Below are 24,638 nucleotides of genomic sequence, written 5' to 3' on the forward strand. Positions count from 1 at the left end.
AGACCACGCCAATATTTGGAGGTCAAGCAGATGATAGATGTCTGGCCAAATAAAATAAAATTTAAATTAAAAAAGGGTTATGCATCCTGATAAGGTAGTGGTGTGTATTTTTTAATGGATGACTGAGTTTTTCTGTATCACGAGAAATGACAGGTGTGCTCTCTGACTTGTTGTCACTGCTGTTATTCTCTCTTGATTACAGAGTCTTGAAATTCCCCTTTTGCCTCTTTCCTTTTCATTATCCAGTCTCCCAGAGACACTTCTCCTTTCTTTTTACCCTATTTCCCCCCATAAGTGATACCTATGGAAGATTACCACCTTGAATTATGTATGGCTTTCAAGTTGTTTTCTTGTAGTCATTTTCTTACTCTAGCAGGATTCTTTTTGAGAATTTTCACAGAGAGGAACTTGGTCTTTCTGAAGATCGTTTTATAAAACCTTATGACCTCTACCAGCTTAACTTTTTTCTCTTTCATGTTGTTTTTCCTTACAGCCCTGGCTCTCCACGAAAGCTTATGATGAGAGCCTTAGAAATACTTCATTCAACTGCAGTGCTTGATTTTCTACTAACAGGGACTGTGATGTTTTGAGGGTTCTATGTATTTTAATGATCTTGAGGTTGTGAATTATGTATAGCTTTTTTTTTTTTCTTGTTTTCCTGTGTTGTTTTTTTTGAAAGATATGTGGGGAGATTTGATTTTAGATGGTTTCCATTTTCTTCAGCTACTAAGAGTCAGCAGGAATTGACTGTGGATTGCTTGTGGGAAATTATGGAGCTAGAAGAATCAAAGATGACTCCCAGGATTTTTACTTCATCAACTGGATAGATAATGGTTACATTTACTGAAATGGGGAAAACTGGTAGATATATAAGACCTGGCATAGAAGGGAAGGGAGTAACAGAGTTCTCTTTTGGAGATTTGTAAATTTATTATAAGTATGTGGATATATGTGCCTGAATCTCTGGAATACCATTGTTAGAAATTTGAGCATCCTTGATGAAAGTGAAAGAGGAGAGTGAAAAGTTTGGCTTGAAGCTCAACATTCAGAAAACAAAGATCATGGCATCTGATCCTATCATTTCATGGGAAATAGATGGGGAAACAGTGGAAACAGTGTCAGACTTTATTTTTTTGGGCTCCAAAAATCACTGCGGATGCTGATTGCAGCCATGAAATTAAAAGACGCTTACTCCTTGGAAGGAAAGTTATGACCAACCTAGATATCATATTAAAAAGCAGAGACATTACTTTGCCAACCAAGGTCCGTCTAGTCAAGGCTATGGTTTTTCCCATGGTGATGTATGGATGTTAGAGTTGGACTGTGAAGAAAGCTGATCGCCGAAGAATTGATGCTTTTGAAGTGTGGTGCTGGAGAAGACTCTTAAGAGTCCCTTGGACTGCAAGGAGATCCAACCAGTCCATTCTAAAGGAGATCAATCCTGGGTGTTCATTGGAAGGACTGATGCTAAAACTGAAACTCCAATACTTTGGCCACCTCATGCGATGAGTTGACTCACTGGAAAAGACTCTGATGCTAGGAGGGATTGGGGGTGGGAGGAGACGGGGATGACAGAGAATGAGATGGCTGGATGGCATCACCAACTCGATGGACATGAGTTTGAGTGAACTCCGAGAGTTGGTGATGGACAGGGAGGCCTGGCGTGCTGTGATTCATGGGGTCGCAAATAGTTGGGCACGACTGAGCGACTGAACTGAACTGAAGGATTTAATACTTAGTGCCTTGTAACTAAATGTAATCTTTTATTGAGAAAATTGGGATACAAATGAAGAAGGATATAAAATGAGACCACTCCAATATTTGGAGGTCAAGCAGATGATAAATGTCTGGCCAAATAAAATAAAATTTAAATTAAAAAAAAGGATTAGGAGCAGACAGTGAGGTAAGAGAGAAAGCTGAGAGTAGAGTGATCTCAAAGGCAAGAGAAGAGTCAAAGAAAAAGTGATCAGTTGCAATTGATATTGATAGGACATTAAGGATGATGTGGTTGGAGAAGTGATTTTTTAAATTTTTTTTTTTAAATTTTTATTGGCTAATTATTTTACAATATTATATTGATTGGTTTTGCCATACATTGACATGAGCTGACCATATGAAAGCCTTCGTTGGCCTTGATGAGAGCCGTCAGATTGAGGGAAGTTCCAGAGCACTAGTGAGTTAAGCCAATTGAGTCTGCATCTAGAGAGAGAACACAAAAGATTTTCAGAGCTTGAGTCTAACAGTGACTTTTCTTAATAAATGGCTTGCATTTATAAAATGCAGTAAATGACTTGGGAGTTTCATTCCTTAGAGTCGGGGTCAGGGCCATGGCTATTGCCTGAAGCAGGGCCTATTGCCTTCAAGGAAAATCTAATAAGGTTGGTGATGAACACCTATCAGTGAGAAGAATATGCCACCAACAGCGAAGTCGCCTTCATCCTGCAGCTTTACTTTGCCTCTTGTTAGTGACTGCAGGTTTGCAGATTGCAGCATATGTGTTTATTAGGAAGTTATATCTCAAAGGGTACTCTGTCCCTTTCATGTCTTAAAAGGCATCCCTCACTCATTTTCCTCCAGAGGATGGGCCTGCCAGGTGACCTAGTTCTAATGGTTCTGGGCTGCTCAGTTTCCAGAGGCAGATCTCTGCTTTCCTTTTCCATCACTGGCTTTCTGATTTCTCAGGGTCCTGTTTCAGGTCAAAAGAGAATTTCTTCATACAAATTGCTTGGCCTGTTTTTCAAAATATGACTCTGCTCTATCATCACTGTCTGCCTGTGGACATGCCAAGAAAGCAGGGCCTGTGACCTCATGTCAAAGACATATTTGCCAACAGATACCTCAGAAAAGAAGGCCATTTGCTTAAAGGGTATTTTTCTTGGCTTACTATCTGAGTAACCCTGGGAAATTTTATTTAATCTTGTTTCACAAGAAAAGAAAAGTGGGGCATTGTGCTATCCATCTCACAGACTTGTTATAAGAATGAAAAATACAGCATTCAAAACACGTACCTTAGGAAAAGAGAGCCTTCCCCTTTTTTGTTTTTTTCCTTCCTGATGCTTTCAGGGAGTGTCATGCTAAGTGAATGAGCCACATTGAGGCCAAACAACAGCTTAGGGATCAGGGCGCTGGAAGAGCATCATGGGACATTGGGCTGCAGAGAGCCTAGACTGAGGACCCAACGTGTATCAGCCCCAGAAGCATGGGGGGAGGAGGGAGGTAATGAAGGACTCTGGGGTCAAGCAGAGCCTAGAAATGCTTTCCAAAGGTGAGAGGCAGGCAGGATCTCTGCAGCCAATCTCCTGGTCCAAGGCACTAGCATCTCTCGGTTAGACGTCACCACCACCCTCTCCCCAACAACTAGCTTCTCTTGCAATGTAAGTCTGTTCTCTCTACAGCAGCCTCTGCATTTGAAAATAATAAAAGTCTGAAAATTTTATTCTTGCTCATTAATCTTTGATAGCTGTCTGTTGTTCTTAAAATACAGACCAAAACCCTACAGTCTAAAAGGCTCTACCAAGCTTATGCCTCTAGCTTCATCTGATCTCATTCTCTGAGCGCTTCATGATGATGTAAACACCCCAGACTTCTTTCTGTCTTTGACTGCACCTCGTGTTTTCCCACTCCCAGGCCTTTGTGCGTCTGTCCCTGAGTCTGGGACACCCTCCCATAATACTTATTTTCCAGGTATTAGGTTAAATAGTTCTTGCTCAAGGTGCTAAACCCTCTTTCATTCCCACCCACATCCCTTGTCATCTTCTGGGCACATATATAGCACCCAGCACTTCTCTTAATAGTGTTTATTGCAACTTAATCAGGTGTTTACTCATGAGACTAGTTATCTGGTGTTTGCTGCAAGTATTAGAAAGGTAACGTTTGCATGCTTCATGAGGGCGGGGACCGTGTCTACTCTGCTCATCCCTGTGTATGCAGCGCAGTGCCTGGCACGTAGTGATCGTTCAGTAATGATGAACATTTTCAGTGATGATCATATCAATGCATACTTGTTGACTGACTGACCAAATGAACGAGGAGTTAAGTGGGGGTCCCCATCTTAGAGAAAAATGAAGGCACAAGCCTAAGAAGATCTGAAAACTGTAGGAAGACCCTGAGGTTAGGGCGAAATCTCATCATACTAGCTGAGACAGCTTAGTCTTAGAGAAGGCAAAAATATGAGTTAGGGCAACTGGGAAAAGTCTTTGAAAATGATGAGATCAGGGCTAAATCCCCACCTTATTAAGTAGGGCAGTCTGATGGTGCAGTGAAAATTTTATGTATTCCCCAGGTACAGGGGCTTCTTGACCAGGTTGGGAGTACAATGTAACCTAAGTCCTCCTGGATAATAGACAGCAGTTCCTATAAGCCCTTCAATTAGATAGCCTATAATTTCAGTAAGTAGTTGAGGGCTGGATAGATAAGTGGATGGTTGAATGAGTCAGACTTGGCCTAGTCTCTAAATGGAGGTTATAAGTGGGTAAGTAGGTATAGATATAAGGCATTTTGATTAAAAAAAAAAAAAGCCCATTTGTTGTGAGGTGGGTGATATGATATGACGTCAAGAAGATAGTGTACTGAAAGAACTGGAAGCAACCTCAGAATATCCCACCTACTCTACCAAAGTGGGCTTCCCTATCCCTTCCTCTGTCATTTGATTGGTGGGAAAATTGAGCCACAGTGAGGGGCAATGAGCTGCTCTATTGCACAGCATTGGCAGATCCTTTTTTTTTTTTTTTTTTTTTAGCTTTTTGGCTCTGCCAAACAATGTGTGGTAGCTCAGTTCCTGACAAGGGATTGAACCTGAGCCCCCTGCATTGGAAGTTTGGAGTCTTTAACACTGGACTGCTGGAAAAGTCCCAGCACTAGTAGATCCTTGAGTAGAAGGAGGTCTCAACAGTTAGGACAGTATATTCTACCCCAAGGTGATACATTCCTGAGTGCAGATTTGCAAGTCTAGAGTAGGAAGTGGAATGTGAGTGAGGCTAAAATAATGGGAACATGAAATTGTCTTGTACTGTGGAGATGGAACAGAGAATACACCGAATGCTTTTTCTCTTTCCAAAGCCTTATATAATCTGACACAAGGAAAGTACTGATTTCCTTTTTACAGAACTGATTGGGTAAATGTCCACAGGCCAGACTTCCTGTGTGATCAGATGCAGAATTTCCAGCGTGTTCCTGACTTGCTTGCTAACAGTTCAATCACCCAGAAGGTCAAGGGAGTGACTTAGGACTTTGTTATTCTGTACCTGATTCTAACCAACAAAGACAAATTGGTTATGGAATTAAAGATGTCAGGATCTTGGGAGAAAACAGATATGTCAGTGTCATGTTTGTGAGAGCCGAGGAGAGTTAAACATAATCAGACAAGTGCTTTAGATGATAGAAAACAGTTTAATAGATTCAGGTGGAGGCAATAGTGTTAGGAAATGGCTCACTTTCATGCATGCAGCTTTGGCAATGAAGATGATTCTAAGGAGAATTAGAAAGTTCTACAAATGATCCAGTGAAGAAGGCAGTAGAATAAACCATTGTGCCTACCCAATATTCCCTTTACTGGGACACATTTTTAAATGAGTTCAGTTCAGTTACTCAGTTGTGTCCAACTCTTTGTGATCCCATGGACTGCAGCACATCAGGCTTCCCTGTCCATCACCAACTCCCAGAGTTTACTCAAACTCATGTCCATCGAGTCCCACAAAAGACTCATTAGCCTTCACCTTTGCAGAGAGGAAGTGACCCAGAAAGGAGCATGAAGGGTTTTTCTGAGGTGCTGGTAATTTTGGGTATTTTGATCTGGATGCTGGTCATAAAGTGTGTGTTCACTTTGTGAAAGATTTGGCAAACTGCATTTAAAATTAGTTTATTTGTCTTCATGTATCAATATGTTATACTTCACTGTGCAGCCATTTTTAAGATTTAGTATATTTCCTTTAGGACTTATTTTTTAAATGCTTAGATTGGCATGTTGAATAAAAACTGTGCTTTGTTCATTTATTATTTTCTTATGTGTCTTACTGCATATTATTACATGGGTCTCAATCATTTTCATTATCAGTCTTATAAAACTCCACTGTGTAGAGAGACGTCCATTTCTTTACCATGACTATAGAGTTAGGCAGGTATGTTCCTCTTCTTTTTCACTTTTATAAAGAATACTGGAAGCAATGACTTGAATATAAAGCTTCTTCTGCATTTAAGGTCATTCCATGAGACTAGATTCTTAGATATAAAGAGATTCGGTTGACTCTTTAAAGGCTAGACACATAATTACAAATTACCGCCATCAGTGAAGACCTCACCATATTGTCCATTGCTATATTTAACAGTCTTGCACAGAATTGGCAAGTTTCCTGATACAGTACTTGCAAAATCTTTTTTTTTTTGCTTTGTATTGGTATAAAGTTGGAGGTCTTTCTTATCTCTTGGCACTTCCCATCCAACACAATTTCTCAATTCTCTGGTTGTCATGGTTTCTTCTTTAGCCATCTCAATGTCCAGTTCACTGACTTCGTTTAAACTGAAGAGCAGACATGGAAGTCAACAGGAATTGAAGAACCTTGTTCTACCTCCGAACATGAAAACAAACCAAAAAAATTAGTTTGCTCACTTTTATCATCATTTTTAACTCATTTGTGACTTGAGCTTTTTTGGCATCTCATTTTTTAAATTTATTTTTGGAGTAGAATTGCTTTGCAAAGTTGTATTAGTTTCTGCTGTACAACAAAGTGAACCAGCTATATGTATATGTATATCGCCTCCCTCCTAATCCCACCCATTTCGGTCATCACAGAACACCGAGCTAAGCTCTCTGTGCTGTACAGCAGCTTCCTGCTAGCTAGCTATTTTACACCTAGTAGTGCACATATCGGAGAAGGCAGTGGCACCCCACTCTAGTACTCTTGCCTGGAGAATCCCAGGGACGGAGAAGCCTGATGGGCTGCAGTCCATTGGGTTGCTAAGAGTTGGACATGACTGAGTGACTTCACTTTCACTTTTCACTTTCATGCATTGGGGAAGGAAATGGCAGCCCACTCCAGTGTTCTTGCCTGGAGAATCCCAGGGATAGGGGAGCCTGGTGGGCTGCCGTCTTTGGGGTCGCACAGAGTCAGACACAACTGAAGTGACTTAGCAGCAGCAGCAGTGTACATATGTCAGTGCTACTCTCCCATTTCATCCCATCTCATTTAGAGAGTTCTACTTTTTTGTCTCTTCCTTCTTTCTGTCTCCTGGATATGTTCTTTAAAAAAATTTTTTTCTTGAAATATAAGCACACTTCAAATGAATATTTCATGTATTTGAATCATAATATGTCATGTTCTTTGAACATTTCTGCATTTTTCATTTTTTAAAATAAAACAATTATTTATTTTAAAAAGGAAAACTTTCCACACAGAAAAAAAAAAAGAAAAGGAAACACTTGTTCCAAAGAACAAGTCATGTCAACCCAACCTTCTTTCTTTAAGATAGTTCTTGAACTGATTGAGGAAATGCAGTAGACAGAGCATCAGTATCTGAAGTGATTTTTGACCCTGTTCTCAAGCTGTGTTTTTGGGAAAATACGGCAGTAGAGTCTGAGTTCTTAAGCAATCGAGGCAGTGAGTAACTGTTGCATAATCAACCAGAGATTGTGATGAACATATGAATGCCAACCTGGAAGAGGGATTCTAGTACCTGCCACTGAGTCTGTTATTGGCATTTTCTAGGTTACTACTTATATTATTGATCTGGATAAAGTTGAAAAATCATGTCCCCAAACTTGCAGATAGTGAAGATAATATGGTAATAGGTTCTAGTCACCGAATCAAAGATGATAGACTTCGACAGTTCCAAGTTTGACTCTGTACTTGAGTTTCATAATAGGACCACATATATATGTAGAAGCAGGCATATTTTTTTTTCTTTTTTTGGTGGGAAAGAGTTGCTGACATATTCATTGTGATCAATGAAAATATGAAACGTTGGCTATGTTATTAGAAGCGTAGTTTAAGAAAAAAATTAAAAATAGTGCTAATCTAGGTAATCATATATTGACAAGACTACACATAGACTGTTGCTTCACGTTCTAGTCCCTTCTCATTACGAGGGACAAACTGGAGGATATCCTGGGATGAGCATTAATTTGGTTCAGAGGACTTAACTTTTATCATCTGAGGAGTTGTTGAAAAAGAATGTTGATGAACTTTCAGTATCCAGACATCTTTCCTACACAAGCAAAGGCAGACTTTCTGTGGGCTACAGGACAGAATCAAGACCACTAGGGACTCATACTTGGGTTTGATAGGAGGGACAGTTGCTAGCATTCAGAGGTGTGCATGGATGAAATAGACTCTGCTGTAGACATTATCATTGTTTCTCTTTTTGGTTCCTGGCACACGCCAATTCCTGTGTCACTGAAGTCAGGCATGGCCCTTAGACTCGCTCTAGCTGATGAAACCTGTGTCAAAGTAAAAGCGTTACTTCTAATGGCAAGCCTTTAGTTGCCAGTTCTTACTAAGCTCATCATCATCCCTTTCTCCAGCCTCAGTGAACACTGAAGCATTATATTAAAATGGAGGTAGCAGCCTTGGTCTTTGAGTGGCTACAATGATGACAGTATTCTCCAGCCACCACCATCAGCTCCCCTCAGACCCACCATACTCCTATATTGGACATGTTGTTTGAGTGGAAAATAAACCTTTGCTGTTTGTAGCCCCTGGATTTCATGGGTTTTATTACTTCTGCATATTCCTGACTAAGGCTTCCCTGTTGGCTCAGATGGCAAAGAATCCACCTGCATTGCAGGAGACACAGGAGATACGAGTTCAGTCCCTGGATTAGGAAGATCCCCTGGAGAAAGGAAAGGCAATCCACTCCAGTGTTCTTGTCTGGAGAATTCCATGGACAGAGGAGCCTGGCAGGCTCTAGTCCATGGGGTCGCAAAGAGTGGGACACGACTGGTCAACCAAACTAAACTAATCCTAACTAATACAGTGCCTTCAAGATGCAGTGGTTCTTTACATGTGGGCATTAGCAAGACAAACACTGGATTCTGCAGATCAAAACTACAGAGAGGTATCACCTCACACTGGTCAGAATGGCCATCACCAAAAAGTCTACAAATAATAAACGCTAAAGAGAGTATACAGAAAAGGGAACCCTTTTGCACTGTTTGTGGGAATGTAAACTGATATAGCTACTGTGGAGGACAGTATGGAGTTTCCTTAAAAAGCTAAAAATAGAACCACATGGCCCAGCAATCCCATTAAGCTTCTCAAAGATGCCCTTGATGCCACCGACTAACCCATCTAATTGAGTGAAGCATACACATGCTGCAGTGTACTCAGTGTTATGGTTATTGTTCTGTGCTGGGCAGTGTTTCTGAAGTAGTTCTGTCTGGGGAAGAAGCTGATAAGGTGATGAGAGCCAGGAAGTGGAAGTAACACCAGTGTGAAAGTAAATGAAGAAATAGAATTAAAAGGTGATTCCCCTGGAGGAAAAACAGGGAAGGGACAAATGTCAAATTATAACTAACAAGATAAATGCAAGCCTATATATGCACATATGTATACGTATATTTTTGTATAGAGTAAAAAGCCAGCCCACAACAGATTAACTGGAATCTCACTTTTGTTATTCACAGGAGACCAAAATCAATTGTGTCCGCCTGGCTACAAAAGGTATGTTGGCATGCGCTGTCTGTCTTTAGCTTTTGAAGTACTTCTCTCTGTAGCAACACAGGAAATTTTTAGGCAACAGTGACTAAAAATTACAAGAAAGAATTGTTATTTTCATTGGAGTCATTTGCATCTAGGTATTATTATATACTTATGGTATATATTAATAACACAGTGCCTAAAGCATAGGAAGAGCTCAAAACATATTTGTTTAGTCAATGGATGGATGGATGGATGTACAGACTGGTACATTAATCAGTGGTAAATATAAATTTACTCAAATATTCTTCCACTATATATTTTCATTGTATTTGGGTCTGTGTTTATGTGGGTATTTTTTTGCACGTCAGTTAGACCAATCTTTTGGTTTTGTATTTTATTCAGTTGCCGCATAGCTTTCAAAAATGAGGTGATTAGTGTTAGTGCCTTCCATAATGAGAAAGCAAACACTGCGGCATTTTCAATACTTATCCCCAAAACTAAGGCAGCATTGTTCAGGCTCATCACTTTTTGTTTCCCTAATTATTATTGAATTGCCCTGGCTCTTTCAATTGGTACATGTTTTGTTTATTACTCTTTAAAAAAAAAATCAATGAATGGTTTGTTATCATTTAACCTATTACAAGGTTGAATGGTTAGAAATCAGGGTTATCTTTTCTGTTATAGAACTGATATTTTTAAAAGCTATCCTCCCTGTATAAACCCACCCAAACTGGGCAACTCATTCTATTCCGTGCATTTATTGTGAGCATATATGGTTTCATAGGTGACTTCCACAGCAATGAAAAGATATAAGTAGGTGTGTAATGACAGGCATAAAGTATGGACAAAGACAGTGGCTCAAGTATGTATGTACATATGTGAATACATACACGCAAGCACGCATAGCAGAAAACACGGGGGACAGAGAGGGGAATATTTAATGTCATTTGACAGAATATCTGCCAAGACCTGCCACCCGTTAGTTTCATAACTTTGAAGAAAGTCACATCAGTTTGTAGAAGCGAAGGGAAGATGTAGGAGGAAGAAGACAAGCAATCAGGGCTCACTCTGCCCTCAGAAGTCAGGAGAGCTCGGCATGTCCCTCACGTGTTCTCTCTCGGGAGCTCAGGCTTCTGGACAGAAAGGGATAAAATACTGCTTGTGAGGCAAGGAGAACTGATGGCCTGCAAACAAAAGGGGCACCAATTATGGGCCTCAGCAGAGTTTTCCTTGAAAGAAAGCAGATAGTCTAGAAAGAAGACCCTTATCCATGGGCTGGGACTAGAGCTCTGGTCTCGGGCCGGACAGCTCGGTATCTGCAGCAACCCCTAGGAGCGGGCAGGAAACTTACAGAGAAACCTTCCCTGTGATAGTAAGCTGCATGGCTCCCAGCTGGCTTCTGACCACTGGACACGGGAAAGGCTGATGGCAGTGCTCTCCCCCGCAGGGGCGGGGTGTGAGGTTCTAAGGACACCCTCCGGGACATAAAGCCCTCCTAAAAGGGAGTGTGTTGAATTGTATGATGTGAACTGGGAATTGAGAACCTGTGATCAGACAGGCAAAAGGTATCTGTGGGGACTTTGAGTGAGAATATTATTTAGTTATTTATTTCTGGCTGTGCTGGTTCTTCACTGATACACGGACTTTTCTTTAGTTGTAGTGAGCGGGGGCCACTCTCTAGTTATAGTGAGCGGGGGCCACTCTCCGGCTGTAGTGAGCGGGGGCCACTCTCTAGCTGTAGTGAGCGGGGGCCACTCTAGCTGTAGTGAGCGGGGGCCACTCTAGCTGTAGTGAGCGGGGGCCACTCTCTAGTTGTAGTGAGCGGGGGCCACTCTAGCTGTAGTGAGCGGGGGCCACTCTAGCTGTAGTGAGCGGGGGCCACTCTCTAGTTGTAGTGAGCGGGGGCCACTCTAGCTGTAGTGAGCGGGGGCCACTCTAGCTGTAGTGAGCGGGGGCCACTCTAGCTGTAGTGAGCGGGGGCCACTCTCTAGTTGTAGTGAGCGGGGGCCACTCTAGCTGTAGTGAGCGGGGGCCACTCTAGCTGTAGTGAGCGGGGGCCACTCTCTAGTTGTAGTGAGCGGGGGCCACTCTAGCTGTAGTGAGCGGGGGCCACTCTAGCTGTAGTGAGCGGGGGCCACTCTAGCTGTAGTGAGCGGGGGCCACTCTCTAGTTGTAGTGAGCGGGGGCCACTCTAGCTGTAGTGAGCGGGGGCCACTCTAGCTGTAGTGAGCGGGGGCCACTCTCTAGTTGTAGTGAGCGGGGGCCACTCTAGCTGTAGTGAGCGGGGGCCACTCTCTAGCTGTAGTGAGCAGGGGCCACTCTAGCTGCAGCGCAGGGGCCTCTCATTATGGTGGCTTCTCTTCTTGCAGAGCATGAGCCAGGTCTGTGCACGGTCTCAATAGCTGAGGTTCCTGGGCTCCAGAGCACTGGCTCCATAGCTGTGATGCACAGACTTATTTATTCCACAGCATGCAGGATCTTTCTGGATCAGGGATTGAACCCATATCTCCTCCATTGGCAGGTGGATTCTTTACCACTGAGCCACCAGGGAAGCCCTGAGAGAGAATAATTAAAAGTATATATTCTTGGCAATTTCAGGACCCACTGTCCACGTAAATAGACAGCACACCATGCCATGTTTCTCCAGGTTCCATTGCTGATCTGTGAGATTAATGTGAGCTTTAAAGAATGAGAGCAAAAGAGCTGTCTACTTCTTCTTAGCATATGGATTTCTCTTGTATGATGTTTAGGATACAACCTTCCTTTAGTGGAGTGTATTGTGTGCATGTGGCCGGTGTGGCAGGGGAAAGGATGGGAATGCATTCATGAGTATGAATACCCAGCTGGCCATGCCCAGGCCGGACTCAGAGGAGTTAGGAGTCAGACGTGGATTTCAGGCTTCCATGCCTTTGTTTTCCAGTGCAGTGAGGGCCATTGCCCCAACCAGGGAACGGGCTCTAGCAGCTCTTGGCAGTAGGGTTGAGAGCTGGGTAGTGCAGAATGCCAGTCTCCCTCAGGTCAAGGAGTGATTCCTTCTCAGCATCACATCAGATAAATAAGCAGGATGCTTGGTGATGCAGAGGAAAGGCAAAGGGAAGGAAAGCTATATTTGATCAGTGTCTACTCTGTCCCCTTGGAGCATCCAGGGTCAGCTGAACGAGAACCCTATCTGAACTCGTACCCTCCCCTTGGAGACTGTGTATCAAGAAACTAAGTCCAGGTGTCAATATTTGACCCATCCCTTTCCTGATGTTGTCAATCAAATTTCCCTCTTTATGGGTTTGCCAAAAATACTCTTCTTTTTAATAGAGGAAAGTATGATGGGAACCTTGCAGGCAGTAAGGGTACAGCAAGTTCCAGTGATGGATCCCATGGCCCGTCTGTCTCCCTCAAAGCTCCTCCACCTCTCTCTCATGGGTCTGCCAGCGGGCAGCCAGCCTCTGGAGTGCGGTCACATGGGCAGGCTTGAGGCCAGTGCTTTGGTGATGAGACAACTTGCTGATGTCCTGTCCCTGACCCCAGCGATTCCAGACAGTGTCTGTGGTCAGCTGTGTGAGTCCCATGGAACTGGGAGGGCTGCTACTCAGAATGGAACAGCCTGAGCTGTTCGGGGTCATTCTGACCTGACCAGAAGCTCAGTGCATCTTCTATCAATGTTAGATAGAATCCCTGGCTCTAGCATGGGCCTCTAACCCTTGTCTGTCTGTAATGTCACTCTTTGTCACCCAAGCTCTAATGAAGCACTGCCCAGTCTGGAGGTCTACAAAGCCGGGAACCTGTATTAGTTTTCAGCAGCTGCAGAGTTCACAAACTCAGTGGCTTAAACAAAGCATAATTTATTGTCTCACACTTCTGAAGGCTAGAAATCCAAGATCGAGATGTCAGCGGGGTTGGCTCCTTGGAGGCTGTGAGGCAGAGTCTGCTTCATGCCTTTTCTCCAGCCTCTGGGGGATTGCTGGCCATCATTGCTGCTCTCTGCTTTGTAGACGCCTCACCCCATCTCTGCCTTCATCTTCACATGGTGCTCTTCCTCTGAGTGTCTGTCCAAATTCTCCCCTTTTCTATGGACACTGATCATATTGGATTGAGGGTCCACCTTACTCCAGTATGACCTCATCCTAACTCAGCTAATCCCCTCTACAGGGACCCCTTTTACCAAATAAGGTCACAGTCTAAGGTTGGGACATTGACATATGAATCTGAGGGGAACTCAGTTCAAGTCATAACAGGCCCCATGCAGTTAGGGGCAGTGTCCACATGGTTCCCATTGAAACCTCTCACTGATCACCATTCACAGTGTGATCCCAATAGTCTTGGGGGCTGTGCAGGGGGTAGGAACTGGCCCTGCCAAAGAGGACCCCAGATGCAGGCTGAGGTCCAGATGTGGCTCTGGGTTTCTGCAGAAGCAAAACAAGGCTTCCTCAAGCAGAGGAGCTGCTTAATCTATGAAAGGATCCCAGGGCAGGGGGTAAATGCAGAGGGCCACCCCTACAAATCAGACGCTAGGTCTGTGGCAGCAGGGCCCTTCCCGGACCCCACATGGTGGTAGAGCATCAGGTCCTGGGCAGGGCCAGGCCTCCTGGGGTAGGTGCCAGCCCTGCTACTGTTGAGGGGAGCTCTGATGAGAAACTGCTTGGTCCTTGCCACTGATTGACCAGTCATATTTGGCCGTGGCAGGAAGTTCCTGGCATATCGTTGACCCTCCAACAATACCTACTGAGATGAGGGAATGCATTTGGTCAGCATCTCACTGCAGCAAGACTCAGAGATCCTGAGGGTCATACTCCCTCTTCCTGAAACTCAGAAGCACCCTATTTAAAGTAATCCCAGGACTTCCCTGGCAGTCCAGTGGTTAAGACGCTGTGTTCCCAATGCAGGGGGCACAGGTGCAATCCCTGGTTGGGGAACTGAGATCCTGTATGGCATACAGGGTGGTCAAAAAATTAAAAAATAAAATGAAGTGATCCCCATATACCCATTCATTGGAAGGACTGATGCTAAAGCTGAAGCTCCAATACTTTGGCCACCTGATGTGAAGTGCTGACTCATTGGAAAAGACCCTGATGCTGGGAAAGATTGAGGGCAGGAGGAGAAGGGGACAATAGAGGATGAGATGGTTGGATGGCATCACTGACGCGATGGACATGAGTTTGAGTAAACTCTGGGAGATAGTGAAGGACAGGGAGGCCTGGCATGCTGTGGTCCATCGGGTCACCAAGAGTTGGACATGACTTAGTAACTGAACAACAACACAATCTACCCATTCACAGAAAATTTTTGAACGTACTTACTGCCTGTGGTTTGCTGATAAACCCGCTCTTTGGAAAAGTCTTTTATTTGTAGTCTTTGTCCATTTCTAGGGTGTAAATATCCCCACAAATCCAATATCAAGTTACTGATGGCTTAACAGCAGGCTTATAAGAATGTCCTGAATGTTCAGCAACATTTCTTCTGTAGCAAGCTGATGCAAGCCAGCCCCAGCACACCAAGATCTCAGTTTGTTATGAGGACCGAACGATAACATAAATATAAATGGATTTTTATTTACTGTAAACTGTTTGGAAATTCTTAGAAAGTCATGACTGATGACCATTATGTCTCTCGTGGTTAGCTCACTCACTGAGCACCTGTGAGCCTTGTAAGGACCTGTGAGCCTTCATTTTCAATGAACCAGCAGTCTTGCTTCCTGTCCTCAGGCAGCTCAGAGTCTAGTGTGGAAGCGGACATAAAGTGAATGATCGTAAGAGACAGTGGTGGAGTTATGACTGCGATCAGTGCCTCTAAAGAGAAGTGAGATGTCCTGAGTGAGGACAGGTGGCAGCAGAGCTAAAGCCCTGGGACACCCCTGGGGCTCACTCCTCTAGGATGGGTGCACGTCAGAGACTTTGTACCCCCTGGTCCCGTCCCCACCCCTTCTCAGCCACCCCTGAGAATTGAGTCGTATCCAGCGCGAGGGTGGCGTTTGAGAAGCTAGCTGACAAGTTGTGAGAGGAACCACACTCTTGGCCCAGACTCCCTGGAAAGAGCCAAGTCCCTGTGTTTAGTCTGTTGGGTGGATTCACGCACCACCAGGGGGCAGTATTTATTTGTAGAGCTGGGGCAGAACCTCCGGCTTAAGGCGCTGCTAAGGGACTGTGGAGTGGAGGTTTCTATTCGCTGCTAGATTTAATGCTAGGGTTAGGACAGGTTCATCAAAAGCCTGGAAGGCAGTCTTTTTCACTGATGGGGTGAGGAACTTGTGTGCACACATTCTTTACCTAGTTCCTCAGCCAGGAGTTGGCTGGTACTGACTGACTGCAGATTGAGAGGAATCAGAGCAGGAGTTCAGTCCATAGTGGGGAAGAGGAATTTATCAGTGAGCAGATGAAGATCGAGCGGTCTTAAGGCAGATTCCCTAGAAGCAGAGCCTGGGGCAGGGTTTTGGGTGCCTGGGATGTATTGAGGGAGGGCTCTTGGAGGAAATGTGTAAAAGCAAGAGGGAGACGGCTCAGTGAGAATCTATTGTCAGACACAGTTAAGTCTAGGCTAGATCCCCAGTGAAGTGTAAATTTCTCCCAAGTTTTTCTGCTTTGAGGCGAGAAGACCAGAATTTCTGCTTCCACCCTCCTCACGATCAGTCTTGGCATTTCCTTCCTTTACCCTGTCCTTCCCCTCATGAAGACTCTTAGGTAGCTCCAGAGGAAGTGGTACCCCGTGCACAACTCTCTGGAGATAGGAGATAGGAGTAACAGCGGTAGAGGCAGGGATCAGCTGCATGACCTACAACCCCCACTAATTAAAAGACCAAGCAGGCTCTGCTTGGATACTTATCATGACAGAGACCTCACTACTCCCCCAGGGAGTATTTCCCACCATTGGGCATTTCAGTTTCAGGAAGCCTGAATATCAGGGGTTCAAACTGGCTCCCTCTTATTTCTTCCATTCAGTCTTTGGGGGCCACATGAATCTGCCTTTTCTCCTTCCAGAAAATAAATTTGGCCTCCTCGGACTTGTTCCCCCTGCCCCGGTTGGGTTCCATCAAGCCCTTGCTTGTTCACTGTCTTTCCATGGGAACCTCTGTGGCTGCCAGCAGGCAACCTCACTCCCCACTCAGGCGCCAGCCTTCAAGGCAGCACAGCTGGCTCCGCAGACTCCCGCTGGGTGCGCCCAAGTGGCAGTTAGAAAAATCAGCTTTGATTTGATTTGCAAACTGAGCCGAGTCATTGAGACAAAATAAATCCGGAAACCCATAAAGCCATTTGGAGAGTTGCTTTTGCAGAAGAAAGTCACAGTTTTAATCTGGTAAACACTCTCTAACGATCCCATTAAAACAACCCCCTCAGAGTAGGTGCTGAAAGCCGAACTCCAGGATAATGAAGCATGAGATAAGGGGCCAGTGTCACAGATAGCCCCTTGCTGCCTCTTGGGGGTGATGATGATGGACTAAAACCATTGTCCCAGGGCAACAGGAGGCGGGGGCGATAGTCTTTTGTAAACGTGGCTTCTTTTTATAATGTCTAAGCCTGAGGTAGAACATTTCATCCAGCCTTTTCTCCCCTGTCTTCCTAATGGATTCTTGCCCCTGCAGGGACAATAAATAGCCATTCTCCAGTGAGATGTCCTCATTTCACAGATGCTAACACTGGGGCCCACGAGGCGAGGGATGTGTCCTTGGCTTTTTTAGCTACAAGAATAACCTGCCACAGGTGATGTGAGAAGCCAAACGAGATGTAGGCATTGTCTACTATCAGCTAGGAAACACCCACTATCTGCCCTCCCAACCCCTGTTGATCCAGTTCTGTATGGAAGGTTCTATTTTATATAAAGCTTCCTCAAGAACTTGCTTGAAATAATGCCAAATCAGAGACACCTGGATTCATATCCCACTCCAAAATCTACCTATTTGACCTTGGACAGTCACAGCCTCCAGGAGTCACTTTTAGGCCTAAGATCATTAGTTCTTTCCCCTGATTTCTTGGGATAATTCACATAATAGGTCAAGGACATCATAGATGATCCAGTTTGAGCTTCCTTTCTTCCTTCTTCTGGGTCGTCTTTGAGACCCAGCTCAAAGCATATGTCCTTTTTCTGCTCTTCCTCAAGAAGGAAAACCGAAACCTGAACCATAGTCGCTTCTCATACAAGTCAAACAGACTCAGGCTGGATTCAAAATGCAGAAATTGAGAGGAAACAGGAATGATTCCGGCCTTGGCTCTTAGCACTTAACCTCTTCATCTACAGGCCATTGTGTTTGGGTGAGATCCTGCGTAGCAATAATATTCTTGCACTGAATGAGTGTAAGATTTTGCTCGTGCACTTGCTGACCTTTGACTCTGGCACTTTTCCTCCTCTTGTCGTCGGCCCAGGAATTTCAGGGGGAACTCAGAATCACAAGGTGCTCAAATTTAGCTATGGCAGCTGGAAGTAGGGACTGTCATGAAGGATCACTTGTGAGAGGCTAGAAAATAGTGAGGACATCTATTGAAAAACTCTTGGTTATTGTTCAGTCCTTAGAAATCCTGCCAGACTTCCAGAGGAGAAAGCCCACATGTGTGTTTGGGGGTCAGGGCAGAGATAGGAGATGAATTTCCCATGCTTGGACTTCTTAGAATTACTTGAGTGTAACAAGGTCTCTTTGTCCCTCAGGCTTCACCCAGCATCTTCTAGACCCTAAAATGGAATGATGTAGATTTTCTTAAAGGTTGTGTGACAAGATGAAATAAGAGGATTATATCGTGTGTATACTGTAAAAGAACCTAAAGAGGACCTTTAAATATCCCAACTTTTTCACATTTTTCTTGCTACAACAACTGGTGCATCTCTCTAGTGCCCTCTGTCCATGCCCTACCTTTCATTCTCTACATTTGCTCAAAACACCCCCCTTCTCCCCAGCACACAAATGTGTTCCATACCCAACTCAGGAAAGCAAAGCTGTTACATGGAGTCCAGAGAACAAAAGCAAAGACCTGTGCTTGTCCTTCAAGCATGTCCCTGGGTAGTCTTATTTCACCCCTCTAAACCTGAAGTGAGAATGATCTACTTAAGACCTGAGACACCCAAGTTGATTTTAGCTCAGATCTGACTTTCCAACATCACTGCATCTTACAAAAGGAATTGTGGGCCTTTTAAAATGAGAGGTCAAGGAAAGGGGGAAAATGTGGCTAGGCTAGAGATGAGGACTAGAAATAAAAAAGAATTAAGTTCCATTAGAGCTTTCTCTGATAGTTCTTCGATGGATTGTTGGGGGTGTTAGCAAAAATTAACCACCTATTATATGCAAGTCAGAGGGCTGTGTGTTCACCTGAGTCTGCAATGCAATGATAGAAGTAAATCCTGTCATGTAGTACGCACTAAATGAATAGTGGTCATCATTATTACCCTGACTTAAGGAATGAAGCTGTGTAAGCTCAAATGGGTTAAGTGAGGAACTTAAGGTCCCTAAGAATTGCCACTCAGATATAATGCCAAAGCTCATGGTATTTCCGCGGCACCATTTTGAATCCTGTCCATGCTACAGACTGGGTGAGATTCTACGAGCCACTGTTAAGGTCTTCCATCTCCTATTTGTTAACCACTTCCCATGCCTCTTTTCCAGTAACAGCTGATAGTAGAACCATTAGGGTATGGTGGATCTTTGGCCTGTCTTCAGTGGTATCCAAACTAAGTCCTGGGATCTGGAGCAGAAGGTGCGGTGCCTCAAGGAGCCCTCTACTTTATTTACTTCCACAGTGTATTGAAGCTAATAAATTTAAAAAATTAATTTATTTTCAAGTTTATCTGTTCCAGTGCCACCTTTATCCCATCAGCATCTCTTTCCACTCAACACCCATTGCTTTAGAAGAAAAAATAATCAGAAAGGAAGTCTGAGGCACTCAGGATTCAGACTTCCTTCTTTACGTGGTCTCAGTGTTTTTGTTAATGGCCGGCATGTGTACATATGAACAAGCCCTGGAAAATGTAAAGACAGAAGGTTTGTGAATCTTCCAGCAAAAATGCCATACTGTAGGGGGACCAGATGATAGAGGAGAAAGCAAGGGACTTCTATCTTTTGTTCTGCTGGATTAGTCAGGATAGGCTAGGCTTTGCTGCAACAACTGAATACCTTAATCTCAGTAGCTTAAGGCCACAAAGGTTTCTTTGTTGTCAGGCCATCTAGAATATTAGTGGCCTCAAAGGGGACCCCATAGGCCTCAGAGGGGGAAGAATAAATATGGAGATGGTAACCTGGACCTTAAACGCCTCTCCTGGAAATGACTCATGTCTCCTCGATTTTCATGGTGATTGACTTTCTTTTATATGCCTAACGGTAAATGGACCAGGCACCAGTGAATACCAGTTATCTCTAGCGCTAAATATATGACTCCTTTTCCTGTTGTTCTTCCTTTTGTGTCCTGCCAAGACCAATGATCCATCACCTCTGCTACTCCACCCACTGCGAAAACCTTGTCCTATCCCAGTATCCAGATATACTTCTTTTCCTACCCCTTGTACCTGAGCATTCCCACTAGGCAGAATTATAGCCTTGGATGATAGGGTAGGGAGGTTCCTCTGGGTCTGCCAACCAAACTAAGGCTTTAACTCTTTTTCACTTAATCCTTGAAAGAACTTCATGAGATCTTGGATTAGCTAAAAAGTTTGTTCAGGTTTTTCCATAACATCGTACAGAGAAACCTGAACAAACTTTTTGACCAATACAATATTTTTTTATCACCCCCATTTTATAGGTAGAGATATTGAAACTCAGAAATGTGTGTAATTTTCCAAGTGACACAGCTAGTAAATGAAAAATACACTCACCTAGAGCCAGACATCCTGGAATGTGAAGTCAAGTGGGCCTTAGGAAGCATCACTACAAACAAAGCTAGTGGAGGTGAATTCCAAATTCCAGTTGAGCTATTTCAAATCCTGAAAGATGATGCTGTGAAAGTGCTGCACTCAATATGCCAGCAAATTTGGAAAACTCAGCAGTGGCCACAGGACTGGAAAAGGCAGTTTTCATTCTAATCCCAAAGAAAGGCAATGCCAAAGAATGCTCAGACTACCACACAATTGCACTCATCTCACACGCTAGTAAAATAAGGCTTAAAATTCTCCAAACCAGGCTTCAGCGATACGTGAACGTGAACTTCCAGATGTTCAAGCTGGTTTTAGAAAAGGCAGAGGAACCAGAGATCAAATTGCCAACATCTGCTGGATCATGGAAAAAGCAAATAGAAAAACATCTATTTCTGCTTTATTGAGTATGCCAAAGCCTTTGACTGTGTGGATCACAATAAACTGTGGAAAATTCCTCAAGAGATGGGAATACTAGACCACCTGACCTGCCTCCTGAGAAATCTGTATACAGGTCAGGACAGTTAGAACTGGACATGGAACAACGGACTGGTTTCAAATCGGGAAAGGAGTATTCACGGCTGTATATTGTCACCCTGCTTATTTAACTTATAAACAGAGTACATCATGAGAAATGGTGGGCTGGAGGAAGCACAGGTTGGAATCAAGACTGCCAGGAGAAATATCAATAACCTCAGATATGCAGATGACACCACCCTTATGGCAGAAAGTGAAGAAGAACTAAAGAGCCTCTTGATGAAAATGAAAGAGGAGAGTGAAAAAGTTGGCTCAAAGCTCAACATTCAGAAAACTAAGATCATGGCATCTGGTCCCATCACTTCATGGCAAATAGATGGGGAAACAGTGGCTGACTTTATTTTGGGGGACTCCAAAATCCCTGCAGATCATGATTGCAGCCATGAAATTAAAAGATGCTTACTCCTTGGAAGGAAAGTTATGACCAACATAGACAGCATATTAAAAAGCAGAGACATTACTTGGCCAACAAAGGTCTGTCTAGTCAAGGCTATGGTTTTCCCAGTGGTCATGTATGGATATGAGAGTTGGACTGTGAAGAAAGCTGATCGCCGAAGAATTGATGCTTTTGAACTGTGGTGTTGGAGAAGACTTTTGAGAGTCCCATGGACTGCAAGAAGATCCAACCAGTCCATTCTAAAGGAGATCAGTCCTGGGTGTTCATTGGAAGGACTGATGCTGAAGCTGAAACTCCAGTACTCTGGCCACCTGATGGGAAGAGCTGACTCATTTGAAAAGACCCTGATGCTGGGAAAGATTGAGGGCAGGAGGAGAAGGGGACAACAGAGGATGAGATGATTGGATGGCATCACCGACTCAATGGACATGGGTCTGGGTGGACTCCAGAAGTTGGTGAAGGACAGGGAGGCCTTGCGTTCTGCGGTTCATGGGGTTGCAAAGAATCAGACACGACTGAGCAACTGAACTGAACTGAAGCTAGAATATCATTTATCCATTTAGTTTTGAGTGCCACTTAATATTGGTGTGTGGTCTCTCATCCCATAGACTTAAGAACTTTAGATTTGACCAGTCTTTAACTCTAGAATAGAAAAGGTACTAAACTGCTGTGTGTCTCGGTTTCCCCATCTATGAAACAATCACAGTAACACCACTAACTTCATGGGTATAATTAAGAATTTAATGAGCTAATGGACTTAGTGCATCAGTGCCATGCCTGGCTAATAACAAGCACTCAACAGGCAGTAACTCGTGGGAGAGCCAACCAGTAGTAGCCACCAGGATAAGGGCTATGGTGAAAGTAAAATCAGGACGTGGTGGAAGCACAGAGAAGAGATAAGTCAATGTAGGGTGTGGGTTCCCAGGTATGTAGTCACTGAGACAAAGCTTTGAAAGAGGAGTACAGTTATTGTTTGGAGCAAGGCTGGAAGTAAGACATGGTAGCCTTCTGCGCGGAGGAAGTGGTGCATACAGATGGTGAGTGGCGAGAAAGGTGGCCACTGAACTCGGATGGGACGAGGCAAAGGAACCATGGCCAGAGCGCCAGTGTGACCGGAGGAGGCTGGCGGGCTGAGCGCGGCCAGGACATCAAGGACTCTGCACCAGCCTCATGGCGTGTCGCGGAACTGGGATTGTCCCGAGATAGTGGGAGCTCTGGGTGGAGCTTAGAGGGCTGCCTTTGTCACAAAGGCCACCCTATCACGGCTTAGAAAATGGGTCAGAAAAGGGAGACTGAGGCAAAAACAAGAGAACATACAGGGAAGAACAGGTGGGAGGCTGCCTGGAGAGGCCAGATGGGGGCCTGCGAAGCACCTTTTCTCTCAGCCTTGTTTCTTCTTCTGACGTCAGGCCAACAGTCTTTGTCTTACCCACCTCAGAAGGTTGTGGGGGAAATGTAATAAAAATATCCACTTAAAACAGGAGCTGGCAAACTTCTTTGTAAAGGGCCGCATAATCACGTTCAGTTTTTCAGGCCATATGGTCCCTGTCACAGCTACTCATCTTCGTCATGGTAGCACAAAAGCAGCCATAGATAATACGTGTAAAATGAGAATGAGTATGGCCGTGTTCCAATAAAACTTTATTTATACACACTGAAATTTCAATTCTGTGTAACTTTCATGTGTCATAATACATTACTCCATTACTCCTCTTTTTTTCCCCCGGCCATTAAAAAATGTAAAAACTATTCTTAGCCAGTGGACACACAGAAAACAGTGGGTGGCCAGATTTGGCCTACCAGCTTTAGTTTTCTGAATTTGGACTTAGAGTATGGTTTGAGAATGGTGAAGTTTCCCAAACCTTGGTGGGAGGGATGTTCTGATTACTATTTTATTTTTTTAAATTTTTATTGGAGTATAGTTGCTGTACTATGTGGGATTAGTTTCCGCTGTACAGCAAAGTGAATCAGCTATAGGTGTACATATATTATGATTTCTGTTGACGGGTGGTTATATTTTGTAGTATTTAACAGATATTGGTAAAGTTTGCCATTTGTGCAGATTTTTGAAGTTATGTATTTCCTGTTTATCAGTTGGTCTGGGATGTCCTGACCCTCTCTCCATTTTGCATAAGAACCTTATACAATCTTGTTGATGAATCACTAGAGAAATATGTACAGCCTTTGACCAAGCCTAGGACATCTTCTTCCTTTGTGTAGCATTTCCTTCAGAGAAGCAAGTAGGGAATTTGAAAGGAAAAGCATTAAAGTCATACAAACCAGAGTACTGCCTCTGCCCATTGATAGTCCTGTGACCTCCAGCAAGTTATATCAACTGTCTGATTCATCATTCCTTTCTCCATTCACTTGCTCGACATAGTCACTGTGTGCCTACTATGTGCCAGCTCCAGTGCACGGTCACACCAGGACACTAGAAATGAGACAGTGACTGCCTTCAGAACTGCAGGAGACTCAGAACTGCAGAGGAGGCAGCCACTTAAAATATAGCTAGGCTATTGCTTTGCGAAGGAGAAGGAGATGGCGACCCACTCCGGTGTTCTTGCCTGGAGAATCCCAGGGACGTGGGAGCCTGGTGGGCTGCGATCTATGGGGTCACACAGAGTCGGACACGACTGAAGTGACTTAGCATTGCTTTGAGAAGGGACAACCAGGGTGTTAGGGAAGACAGAGGAGGGGCTTCTGACCCTTGTACAGTGAGAGTCCCAGAGAGGAGTTCTGAGCTGACACTTGGAGGATGAACCGTCTCTATCTAGGTGAAGAGGCAGGAAGTGGGTATTTCCACACCAAGTGAGCCTCCAAGTAAGGCCTCCTGACAAGAAGGTGGGGCAGGGGGCAGGGTTGGTGATGAAAAGGAGTTTCCTGTGTTTGAGGCAGAGTTTATTGTGTTTGAGTGGGAGTGGGGAGAGCCTGGAGGGGCAGGAACTGGGTTAAGGGATTTGAGGTTTACCTGGAGCACTACAGGGTCACTGGTGCATTTAGACTGAAGGATGGAGAATAATCTGGAAGGAAACAGGACTGGAGGCAGGAAGTCCGACAGCGGGGACTGCTTCAGTAACCCGAGTGAAACAGGAAGATGGCTTGAACTGGAGGGAAGGGGAAAACTTCAAAACCTTTTCTAGAATAGAGTTAATAAGGCATGCCAAGTGATCAGAAGTTGGAGGTCAATAGAAAGGAGAGATAAAGGATGACCTCAGGTTTGTAGACGGCATAGCCACATGGGTAGTGGCACCATTTACTAA

At 44.1% G+C, this 24,638-nt stretch overlaps 1 protein-coding gene across 10 annotated transcripts in view; it reads left to right on the forward strand.

Annotated features, from left to right (window-relative positions):
* Positions 1 to 24,638, forward strand: part of PTPRT (protein tyrosine phosphatase receptor type T) — a 1,139,542-nt gene that overhangs the window by 915,715 nt on the left and 199,189 nt on the right. For all 10 annotated transcript variants that reach the window (XM_088843764.1, XM_088843767.1, XM_088843761.1 and 7 more), the window contains exon 13: positions 9,617 to 9,653. In XM_088843764.1, coding sequence (XP_088699890.1) covers positions 9,617 to 9,653 — 37 coding nt within the window. The remainder of the gene's footprint in view (positions 1 to 9,616; positions 9,654 to 24,638) is intronic.

The sequence above is a fragment of the Moschus berezovskii genome, chromosome 15 (assembly GCF_049115385.1).
Source record: "Moschus berezovskii isolate FMDL1 chromosome 15, NW_MosBer_1.0, whole genome shotgun sequence".
NCBI classification, from domain to species: domain Eukaryota; kingdom Metazoa; phylum Chordata; class Mammalia; order Artiodactyla; family Moschidae; genus Moschus; species Moschus berezovskii.